The following is a 12,568-nucleotide window of genomic DNA, read 5'->3' as shown; positions in this document are numbered from 1 at the left end:
CCTAAATTGTTATGCGTTCCTGGTCTTGGATACCTCAGGTGAACAAAGTGATATAATTTTTTTAAAAAGCTGAGGAGAAAGAATTTGGGGTACCTTTATAAGAGATTATGCCATCACAGATCTCTTTGAAGATCTGGGCTAGGCGAGCTGCCCGAGCTACTTCAATGTTTTCCTCTGCTGCTGCTAACCGTCTTGTTCGAACAGATCGAGCAGTCTGCAGGGCAGAGAACTGGGTCATGAAGACATCTGGAAGGACAGAGTAAAAATTAGTTTCAGGAAAAGAGGAGCTCTATGTGGCTTTCTCTTCTGTAATGGATTCCTGCTATTTTCTCTATTTTTCTTGAAGTGACTAAGCAGATTAGTGGTTATGGAGTTTTTTCTTTCCTCCTTAAAAAAAATAAGAAAACACTGGGTTTACTAGAGAGATAAATCCTACAATTTAGAGGGACCTTACTAATGGCCAGCTGCAACAGAGTATACTAGTTCCAAGTCTGGGTTTCAGATATTTGTGTCTGCTTTTGAATTCTGGCCTCACTACTGTCTGATTTGGGGAAAGATACTTAAACTCTGTGTCTTAGCTTCTCAACTATAAAATGCGAAGAGTGGTAGTACAGGCACTTCAGAGATACTGCAGATTTTGTTACAGAACACTACAATAATGTAAATACTGCAAAAAAGAGAGTCACACAGAGATTTTGGTTTCCCAATGCATGTGAAAAAAATCTTTACACTATACTGTAGTCTATTAAGTGTGCAATAGCATTATGCCTAAAAAACCAACTTATATACCTTAATTAAAAAATACTTTATTGCCAAAAAATGCTAAACATTATCTGAGTCTTCAGCAAGTTATATCTTTTTGCTAGTGGAGGGTCTTGACTTGGTATTGATAGCTGCTGACTGAGCAGGGTGGTGGCTACTGAAGGATGGGTTGGGTGAGGCAATTTCTGAAGATAAGACAGCAGTGTAGTTTGCCACATCTTTGACTCTTTCTTTTATAAACGATTTCTCTGCAGTATGCAATACTCTTTTTTCTTCATGCAATGCTCTTTGTTATCATTTTATCCATAGAACTTACTTCAAAATTGGAGTCAACCTTTTCAAACACTGTTGCTGCCCCTGACTTAGTAACTAAGTTTATGTAATATTCTAAATCCTTTGGGCCATTTCAGCAAAATCTTCACAGCATCTTCACCAGGAGTAGATTCCATCTCAAAAAGTCACTTTCTTTTTTACCACAATATTGCAGCAGTTCAGTCACACCTTCAGGTCCCCCTTCTAATTCTAGTTCTCTTGCTGTTTCGACCACATCTGCAGTTTACTTCCTACAATGAAGTCTTGATCCCCTCAAAATCATCCATGAGGTTTGGACATGACTTCCAAACTCCTATTAATGTTGATATTTTGACCTCTTCCTGTGAACCATGAATATTCTTAATGGGCTCTACAATCTTTTCCAAGTTTTCAATTTTGTTTGCCCAGATACATCAGAAGTTCAGTATCTGTGCAGCTGTAGCCTTATGAAATGTTATTTCTTAGATGATAAAACTTGAATAGGGAAATTACTGCTCAATCCACAGGCTGCAGAGTGGATGTTGTACCAGTAGGCATGAAAACAGTATTAATCTCATTGCACACCTCCATCAGAGCTCTTGGGTGATTAGGTACATTGTCAATGAGCAGTGGTATTTTGAAAGGAAATAATTTTTCTTGAGTAGTAGGTCTCAACTGAGGGCTTAAAATATTCAGTAAACCACTTTGTAACAGATGTGCTATTATCTAGATTCTGTTGTGGCTCAGCTGGTAAAGAATCCACCTGCAATGTGGGAGACCTGGGTTTGATCCCTGGGTTGGGAAGATCCCCTGGAGAAGGGAAAGGCTACCCACTCCAATATTCTGGCCTAGAGAATTCCATAGACTACAGTCCGTGGGGTCACAAAGAGTCGGACACGACTAAGCAACTTTCACTTCATTTCTTTAAAAGAGCAAAGGCAGAGTAGATGGCATCTTTCAGTATTAGGGTATTTCATCTACACAGAAAATCTGTTGTTTAGTGTAGCCACCTTCGTTAATGATCTTAGCCATATCTTCTGGATAACTTTCTGTAGCTTCTACATCAGAATTGGATGCTTCACCTTATACTTTGATGTTATAGAGAGTTTTCCTTAAACCTCATGAACTAACCTCTGCTAGCTTCAGTCTTTTCTTCTGCAGCTTCATCACATCTCTAGGCCTTCACAGAACTGAAGACAGTTCTGGATTAGGCTTTGGCTTAAGAGGATGTAGTGGCTGGTTTGACTTTCTATCCAGACCACTCAAACTTTCTCCATATCAAAAACAGAGCACAAAAAAAAAAAAAAAAAAAAAAGAGCACAAAATTCTGTAAAGCAATTATCCATCAATAAAAAAATAAAAACAAAAAAACAACAAAAAACCCAAGATAGGGCAGTTTAACTTTCTTATCATTTGTGTGTTCACTGGAGTGGCACTTTTAATTTCCTTCAAGAACTTTTCCTTTCTATTTACAACTTGGCTAACTGGTGCAAGAGACCTAGCTTTTAGTATGTCTTCGCTTAAGCATGCCTTCTTCACTAAGCTTAATCATTTCCAGCTTTTTTTTTTTTAATTTCTAGCTTTTGATTTAAAGTGAGAGACGTGCAACTCTTCCTTTCACTTGAACACTTAGGGCCCACTGCAGGGTTATTAGTTGGCTTAATTTCAATACTATTGTATTTTAGGTGTTAGGGAAGCCCAAAGATAGGGAGAGAGCCAGGAGATGGGGTGTGGTTGGCTGGAGGGTAGCAGAGAAAGGCTAGCCAGCCGGAGCAGTCAGAACACACACAACATTTATTAAGTTCACAGTTTGAGGTGCCACCAAACCATTACGATAGTAACATCAATGATCATTAATCACAAATCACTGTAACAATTATTGAAAAAATTTGAAATATTGTGAGGATACAAAGGGACAGAGTGCTCTTGGAAAAATGGCACTGTAGACTGCTCCAAACAGGGTTGCCACAAAACTTTTAATCTGTAGAAAACCGTTTCTGCAAACTGCAGTAAAGTAAGTACAATGTCTGTACTTCCCTCAAGAGGTAATCTGTGTAGATTAAATGGAATAACCCTTTAATATGTTTTAGCTCAGTGCCTGACCTATAATACTCAGGAAATAACTGCTGTTATTTTCAGAAGACTTGAACTAGTTGGAAAGTAAGTTCACAGAATTTATGCCAATCAAATCACTGAGAAGATATAAGATTTTGGGCAAATTTCTAAATCGATCTAGTCCCTACTCAACATGTTGCCTTATACACCATGCAGACTGCTTCTACTTTTTTTCCCCTGGTATCTTGTGCTGCTTGCAGGATCTTAGTTCTCTGAACTTGGATTAAACCTGGGCCCTGGCAGTGAAAACACCAAGTCCTAACCATTGGACCACCAGGGAACTTCTTGCTTCCTTATGAGGGAAATAAAGAGTAAATGAACAGTATGAGGGCAATTCCATTGTGATCCAGTGGTTGGGACTCTGTGCTTTCACTGAGGAAGGCATGAGGTTTGATCCCTGTTCGGTTGGGGAACTAAGACCCCTCAAGCTGAAGGGTGGTGTGAAAAAAAAAAAGCATGAGCTTTTAATTCTTAATTTTCAGTTATAAAGGATGCTTGGATATGTAAAATTTTCTTCTTAAGGTCTGTTCTGGATATCAGATCTGAACTCTGGAGTACTGGTACATTATTCACTCATGAAAGTCAGAAAAAGAAAATCTGAACATCTCTGTATAATGCTGATCTCAATGTGGAGGAGAACAAAGTATTGAAATTAACACTAATGTAATTTTCTCCTGCATTTGGCATCACTGTTTATCCTGTCTGCAAGTTATTTTCTAGGTAGGAAAGGATCCTAAACACAAAAGATCCACTATATCTAGTAATTATAAGACTGTAGGTGATGTCTGGAAGGCTGATGGAAGGGGGTTTCTTCCTATTCCTTAGAGTAGAGATAAAGAAGTTTAGTGCTGGGATGGATAGGTTATGGTGGGCTGATACCTGTAAACTAACAAGAACGTCTCCTGGTCCTTACCAGACTTGATGTTCCCATCATCTCGGCAGATGCCATTCCAACGGGTATATAATGATGCTGAATGAATATTATCACTGGTGTGCTTTACTTCCTCCTGTTTCTGCCGAATCTTCTCCCAGTTTCGGACCAGGAACACATGATGCTTTAATACAAAGTTTCTATAAAGAAGGAAGAAAGGAGCTCCTTTATTCATCCATCCAATGAACATTAACTACATGTTTACTCTAAGCCACTGGTATGATGATATAAATGTTTATCAGTGAAACCAGTTATTTTAAAGAGAACTACATATGGAGAAACATTATTCAGTTTTGCATCTTGATTTTTTTCACATAACACAAAACATTTCTCTCTAATATTTACAAATATCTGACAAATACCACCTAAAAGCTGCAACAATTTTGGCAACTGAAGCATGTTGACTTGAACGTACAGCTTTATGCAGTATTTGTAGAATTCTAAAGGAATTTGCCAAGATCAAGTATAGGTTTAGGGTCAGCTGTAACAAGGAGAACTGGACTGTCAGATGTAGGTAAAGATATTTAAGATATCAGGTACAGTGCTACTGCATGGATCTCTAAACTTAAATGAATTATATGCATCTTGATTAATCCTACACAATTTTGATGATTCCATAATTTGATTTTCACTCTAACAAACATGTAAACAGATGGGACCTTAAGTCTCAAACTATGGGCCTCAGTAAAGGGAGGCTAGACTAATTATAGTTTGTGACTTTAGCTGCACATTGAGATCACTTGGGGAGTTGTACAAACTATTGATACATGGGTTCCACTTCTGAAAATTCTGATGTAAGTGGTTTGAAGTGTGGCCTGGGCATAAGGAGTTTTAAAAAGCAACCTCAGCTGCTATGCAGCCAAAGAAGAGACCACTGGACTTCCTTCTTTTACTGAAATGTAAAATTTCTATGATTCAAAGTGAAAATAGGATGAAAGGGGCTAAAATCATGGTAAAGTTACAGATAAGGATGAACTTGCTAAGATACTGGAATACATAGTCAGGGAAGATGCAGGAAACGTCCTAAGACAATTTGAAAAATAGGACATACATATTTACTTCTCTTACTTCAGACATGGACAAATATCTCAATATAGGGAAAAGCAAAGATGACTACTAAAGATTCTTTTTATTGCTCTGTTAATTTATCAACAAAACAGGGATTCTTAATCTCTTCTGTGCCATGCATTCCTTGGCAGTCTGGTGAAGCACATGTAATCCTCCTCTCAACAATGTTAACTAAAAGTATTTAAAATTTTAAGTAACTTTTAGTATATAGGATTAAAAGCAAACTGAATAAACTAAGATACAGTTTGCAGAATATTAAACAAAAACCCTGAAGTTGTGATATAGAAATGAACATTAATTTTTAACACATGACAAGATCTAGTGGTGGGTTTAATAACCACAGTAATTTTAAGGTAGAGATGAATGTGAATGATATTTTTTTTTTTTTTGTGAATGATATTTTGAGATATCTATAACACATACAAAACTGTAAATATTGGTGACAAACTCATACACACACACACACATTTTTTTCTTTGGCCTACAGTCGCATTTTAATAAAAAGTTAAATTTCAGTTAGAAATAAGTTCTTTCCTCCACCCAAGTTCACCCCTGAATGCTTGTTTAAAGTCTTCCTGCAAAAAACAAATGTCTCAACTATATACATGTTTAATAATTTTTAAACTGTCAAGCAAGTCACGTAATTTAAAGAGTGCAGATAAGAAAATTTTCTTTTTACCTCTCCCGATTGGACATTGGCTTCATTTGTAATTGAGGGGTCAACCTTGTTGGAGTGTTGATGTTTTCACTGGGTTCCTCAGAGAGGTGGCCTCTCTAACAAACAGATGGATTAGATTGCAGGAAAAATAAGATAAATCATAAATCACCTCAAAGAATACAAAAACCACTCTAAAGATGCCACCCTCTGGTACATCCCTTATTTCATTAATTGCCTATATGCAGATATTTGGAGAAAACCATGAGATTATTATTTACCCTTTTCTTCAGCTTGTGCTTAGACTTCCTTTTCTCTTTTGACCGTCCAGACTTTTTATGTGAGGTCACTGGTTGGCTACTTTTGTTGCTGGTGAGTCCATTCATGCGTTGACTCTTGCCCCCAATGATTCCTCGACATTTCTCAAAGCCGCACTTACACAGTTGCTTTGAAGGGAAAGAGAATAACGTTTTTAGTCTGAAGTCTAATCTAAAAGTTTAAACAGAATGCCTGAGTATCTGGACACCCAATAATAGGTTTGAATCAAGAAATTTTCATACAGAGGAACATAACTCATTGTCTCATTGTGAGTAAAATGAATATAAATGGTTTCCACTGTAGTAGAAAGGAAAGATTAAATTTTGGAAAAACTTCATGAGAAAAATTAAGAACTGACTGGAGACAAAAAATAATTGAACAGTCTCTTCTACAGAGTTCTGAAAGAATAACTGTGACATATGTATCCTAGATAAGTGGAACAAAGAGTGAATCTTTTCCAATGTATTTTAGTGGCTACGAATCAGTAATGTTCACCGAAGGCTCATGTTAATATAGAGTACTATTATAAAGTTCAAACTCCCTCTTGAATTTATCATTCTTACCTGTTTTTCAACGTTGAAGGAATGAAAGTTGTAATCATAAGTGAGTTCAGTACCAGCTGGCATATCTTTAAGAGCATATAGTCCAATCCGGTACACTCCATTAACAGACCTATAGAGAAAGGGACAAGAGTTAAAGGCAGAGGTTCATAATACCATGCCTGAGAACCAGAAAGGTTGGTATACTGATTTCAAATTTGCCTCTGTTTCTGTATCCAATCATTCAAGTTTCCTGGCCAGTCACTCCATCTTTAATCTCTTTCTTCTTCTATCCGGTCTGTATAATACTGACAGATTAATAGTCCTAAACTAGTTTTCTGGAAAACATGCTTTCTGCTGTCAAAGGTCAAACTTTTCTTGCTTGGTATTCGAAGTCCTTTTAACATAGGGCATTAGTTTACTTACTAAACAAATTACAATTATTTCCTATGGATAAAAATCTTCTAGTTTCTACTGATCTCCACCTTTCTAACCTGTACGCAAGTGTCTCTTTTGTTCTATTTTATCTACTTTATTAATAAGGTATCATGTACTGTTCTAGATGCTTTACAGAGTAACATATAATTTTAGCTAACGTTTACTGAGTGCTTTTTCTCATATTCTTTTCCATTATAGTTTATCACAGGATACGGAATACAGTTCCCTGTACTATACAGTAGGATTTTATTGTTTAATTATTTCTGGCTCTGCTGGGTCTTTGTTGCTGCACAGGCTTTTTTCTAGTTGTGGTGAGCAGAGGTTGTGGCAAGAGGGCTTCTCATTGCAGTGGCACATCTTATTGTGAAGTAAGGCTCTAGGGTGTGTGGGCTTCAGCAGTTGTGTCTCTCAGGCTTAGCTGCTCCATGGCAAGTGGGATCTTTCTGAATCAGAAATGAAACCCTACCTCCTACATTGGCAGGCAGATTCTTTACCAGTGAGCCACCAGGGAAGCCCTGTTTATCTATTTTATATATAGTAGTTTATATCTGCAAATCCTTAAATCCTAATTTATCCTTCCCCATCCCTATCCTCTTTGAAAATTTTAAGATTCTCTATGCCTGTGGGTCTGTTTCTGTTTTATAAATAAGTTCATTTGTACATTTTAGATGCCACATACGTAAGTGAAGGTGTAAGTCGCTCAGTAGTATCCGACTCTGCGACTCCATGGACTGTAACCCGCCAGGCTCCTCTGTCCATGGAATTCTCCAGATGAGAATACTAAAATGGGTTGCCATTCCCTTCACTAGGGGATCTTCCTGACCCAGGGATCAAACCCAGTCTCCTGCATTGCAGGCAGATTCTTTACCATCTAGGCCATCAGGGAAGCCCAGATTCCACATATAAGTGATATCATGTGGTATTTTTCTTTCTCTGACTTCCTCACTTAGTATTATAATCTCTAAGTCCATCCATGTTGCTGCAAATGGCATTATTTCATTCTTTTTTATGTCCGTGTACACACACACACACACACACACACACACACACACAGCATACATATAGACACATCTTTATTCATTCATCTTTAAATGTCCCCTCCCTCTTAAACCTCCCTCCTACCCCATCCCACAACTCTAGGTTGTCACAGCACTGGTTTGAACTCCATGAGTCATACAGCATATTCCCACTAGCTATCTATCTTACATATGGTGGTGTATATATTTCCATGCCACTTTCTCCATTCGTCCTACCCTCCTCTTCCCCTGCTGGGTCCACAAACCTGTTCTCTGTACCTGTGTCTCCACTGCCGCCCTGCAAATTCCACTGATCTCTTGATGGACACTTAGATGGCTTCCATGTCTTAGTTACTGTAAATAATGCTGTTAAGAACATTAAGGTGCATACATTTTTGAATTAAGTGTTTTCTCTAGGTATATGCCCAGGAGTGGGACTGCTGGATCATATGGCAACTCTACTTTTAGTTTATTAAGAATCTCCATCTTGTTTTCCATAGTGGCTGCATCAATTTACATTTCTACCAACAGTATAAGAGGGGTTCCTTTTCTCCACACCCTCTCCAGCATTTGATACTGGTAGACCTTTTAATGATGGCCATTCTGACCAGTGTGAGGTGATACCTTGTTGGTAGTTTTGATTTGCATTTCTTCAACAATTAGCAATGTTGAGCATCTTTTCAAATGCTTGGTCATCTGTACATCTTCTTTGGAGTAATGTCTAGTTCTTCTGCCCAACTGATTTTTTTTGTTTGTAATTGAGTTATAAGAGCTGTGTGTATATTTTGGAAATGAAGCCCTTGGTGGTTGCATCATTTGCAAATATTTTCTCTCAGTTTCTAGGTTGTCTTTTTGTTTTGTTTATGCTTTCCTTTGCTGTGCAAGAGCTTTACATTTGATTAGGTCCCATTTATTTTAGTCTATGCCAGTGGCTGGGAAACTATGGAGGCAGACAAATTCCCCCAGGTCTTTCTAAATTTTTATTGGCACACCACCACATTCCAAGAGTGCTGACCCTTGTTCCATACCATAACATTTAAAATTTGATCCTATACTAAAATATATTGTATTAAAAACATGGGAGGGAGGCATAACTTACACAGAATACAAAATTTTAAATGTATAGTTTGTTGAATTCTATGTATCTCTACACTTGTGTAACCTCGTTCCCAGTCAGTACCCTCCCCCAAAGAATTGCCACCATTCTAATCTCTATCCCCATAGAGATTATAGAATCATACAGAATATATAGTTTTATGTACAATTATATGCCTACCTTCTTTGACTCAATGTTGCCCTCTATTATAATATACCTTTATACTGCTGTGTAGTATTCCATTATATGAATTTAGCAAAATTTACTGATCTATTTTAATGCTGATAAACAATGGACTATATTCAGTTTTGAGCTATTATTATAAAAAAAAATTTTTCTGGGAAATTCCCTCGTTGCCTAGCAGTTAGGATTCTGGGCTTTCACTGCTATGGCCTGGGTTTAATCTTTGGTCAGGGAACTGAGATCCCACAAGCTGTGTGGCACAGCCTTATAAAAAAATTTCTGTGGACATTCCTGCACATGTCTTTATTTTTTTGCACCTGTCTTTTGAATATAAACACTCATTTATGTTGGGGATACACTTATGAGTAGGGTTGCTAGTTTACTAGATGTGTTTATTAGCTTTGGTAGGTACAAACATCTTTTGTAAGTTGTCATACCAATTTACAGTTCCACTAGCAGTAACACAACAGACCACTCACATTGTGTTAAATCCTTGTTAACACTTTGAATTTTAATATGGCTTAATAAATATTTCTCTCTGATGACTAAAATATTAAGCACCTTTTGATTACTGACCACTTTTATATTCTGACATGTCTATTACCTTTTTTATAAATTGTATTGTCTTTATTTCATCCAGAATTTCATCCAAATTTCATCCAGAAGTAAGTTCTTTGTCAGATAAACACATTGTAAATACTCCTTTCTCAGTGTATGGTGTGCTTTTACACTCAAAGTTTCCTTTGGATGACTAGAAATCGTTAATTTTATCAGTTCTTTTATCTTTAGTGCTATTTATATCCTGTTTAAGATAATTTTATCTATCCCAAGTATATGAAAATATTCTCCCATGTGAAAAGGGAACCCTCCTACACTGTTGGTGGGAATGTAAGTTGGTGAAGCCACTATGGAAAACAGTATGGAGGTTCCTCTGAAAACTAAAAATAGAATTACCACATGATTAAGTAATCCCAATTCTGGGCATATATCCAGACAAAACTATAATTCAAAAAGATACATATAGCCCTATGTTCATAGCACCACTATCCACAATAACCAAAACATGGAAGCAACCTAAATGTCCATGGATAAATGGATAAAGAAGATGTAGTGTATACACACACACACACATACACACACACACTGGAATACTATTCAGCCCTAAAAAAGAATGAAATAATGCCATCTGCAGCAACATGGGTGCAACCAGAGGTTATCATACCAAGTGAAAGTCAGAAAGAGAAAGACAAATACCATATGATATCACCTATATATGGAATCTAAAACACAACACAAATGAATCTACCTATGCAACAGAAACAGAATCAGGGACATAGAGAACAGCCTGGCAGTTGCCAAGGGAGAGGGGAGTAAAAAGGACTGGATTGAGAGTTTGGGACTAGGAGATACAAACTGATATATATAGAATGGATGAACAACAAGGTCCTAACTATATAGCACAGGGAAATATATTCGATATCCTGTGATAAACCATAATGGAAAAGAAAAAAAAAATATGTATAACTGAGTCACTAAGCTGTACAGCAGTAATTAACACAACATTGTAATTCAATTATACTTCAATAAAAAGTAAATTTAATAAATATTCTCCCATGTTGCCTATAGAAACATGATTGCTTCAGTGGTGATATTTAGGTCTAAGAGTCATCTTAATTTTTGTGTGTGTATTGACGCAGGAGCCTATGACTCAGAACCACTTATTAAAAAGCCATCCTTTCCTAACTGACTTGCAGTGGAACCTAAGTCATAAAATCAGGTGACAGTACATTTATATGTCTTTATCTGGACTCTATTCCTGCTGCTGCTGTGTGCACTCAGTCATGTCTGACTCTTTGTGACCCTATGGATTGTAGCCCACCAAGCTCCTCTGTTTATGGGATTTTGCAGGCAAGAATATTGGAGTGGGTTGACATTTCTTCCTCCAGGGAGTCTTCCTGACCCAGGGATTAAACCTGTGTCTCTTGCATCTACTGCACTGGCAGATGAATTCTTTACCACTAAGCCACCTAGGAAGCCCCCTATGCTATTCCATTTGTCTATTAATCTAGCCCAAGCAAACACCTACTCTTTTAATTACTGTACCTCTACAGTAAGTCTTGAAATTAGTAGTTTAAGTCCTTAAATTTTTTTCTTCAAGATCATCTTACCTTTTTAAGGTCCTTCACAATTAGATGTATGTTTTGGAATCAGCCTGTCAATTTCCATAAAAATTGAATTTGAATTTATAGATCTGGTAAGAACTGACATCTCAAAAATATTGAGATTTATAATCCATAAACATGGTGTATTTCTCCGTTAATTTAGGTGGTCTTTTTTCCCAATAATGTTTAGTGGTCTTCAGTACTGATGTCCTACAAACTTTCATTGTTTATTCTAATGTTTAATGAAGTGGAAGAGAAGTGGTGACAGTGGACACTCTTACGGAATGTTGTTCATGAGCCTATTTTTCTTTAACTGTGTTAAAACACATGTAACAAAGTTTATAACCTTAACCACTTAAAAATGTACAGTTCAGAGGTATTAAAAACATCCACATTGGACTTCATTAGTGGTCTAGTGCTTCCACTGCAGGGGGCACAGGTTCAATTCCTGATCAGCTAACTAAAGTCTCACATACTGTGAGGTGTGGCCAAAAGAAGAAGAAAAAGGAAACAAAAAAGAAAATTCATGTTGTGTAGTCAACTCCACCATGCAATTCCATCTCTTTTTGTCCTGTAAAATGGACTCTATCCCTATTAAACAATAACTTTCAAACTCTCCTTCCTCCAGCCTCAGACAACCACTACTCTATGGTCTCTATGATTCTAACTACTTTTAAATATCTCATGTAAGTGGAATCACACAGTAGTATTTGTCTTTTTGTGACTGGATTATTTCATCTAGCATAATGTGTGTGGATCACAATAAACTGTGGAAAATTCTTCAAGAGATGGGAATACCAGACCACCTGATCTGCCTCTTGAGAAACCTATATGCAGGTCAGGAAGCAACAGTTAGAACTGGACATGGAGCAACAGACTGGTTCCAAATAGAAAAAGGAGTACGTCAAGGCTGTATATTGTCACCCTGCTTATTTAACTTCTCTGCAGAGTACATCATGAGAAACGCTGGGCTGGAAGAAGCACAAGCTGGAAT

General features: G+C 37.1%; 1 protein-coding gene across 9 annotated transcripts in view; it reads right to left on the bottom strand.

The window, feature by feature from the left end:
• The window catches only part of ASH1L (ASH1 like histone lysine methyltransferase), a 207,940-nt gene that overhangs the window by 15,115 nt on the left and 180,257 nt on the right, over positions 1 to 12,568 (bottom strand). For all 9 annotated transcript variants that reach the window (XM_070779558.1, XM_019953617.2, XM_070779564.1 and 6 more), the window contains 5 exons: positions 6,704 to 6,812; positions 6,104 to 6,268; positions 5,847 to 5,941; positions 4,082 to 4,239; positions 94 to 246 (listed from right to left, as the gene is read on the bottom strand). In XM_070779558.1, coding sequence (XP_070635659.1) covers positions 94 to 246; positions 4,082 to 4,239; positions 5,847 to 5,941; positions 6,104 to 6,268; positions 6,704 to 6,812 — 680 coding nt within the window. The remainder of the gene's footprint in view (positions 1 to 93; positions 247 to 4,081; positions 4,240 to 5,846; positions 5,942 to 6,103; positions 6,269 to 6,703; positions 6,813 to 12,568) is intronic.

The sequence above is a fragment of the Bos indicus genome, chromosome 3 (assembly GCF_029378745.1).
Source record: "Bos indicus isolate NIAB-ARS_2022 breed Sahiwal x Tharparkar chromosome 3, NIAB-ARS_B.indTharparkar_mat_pri_1.0, whole genome shotgun sequence".
In the NCBI taxonomy this organism is placed as follows: domain Eukaryota; kingdom Metazoa; phylum Chordata; class Mammalia; order Artiodactyla; family Bovidae; genus Bos; species Bos indicus.
The sequence above is the reverse complement of the archived record's forward strand: the minus strand, read 5'-3'. Positions and strand labels throughout refer to the sequence as shown.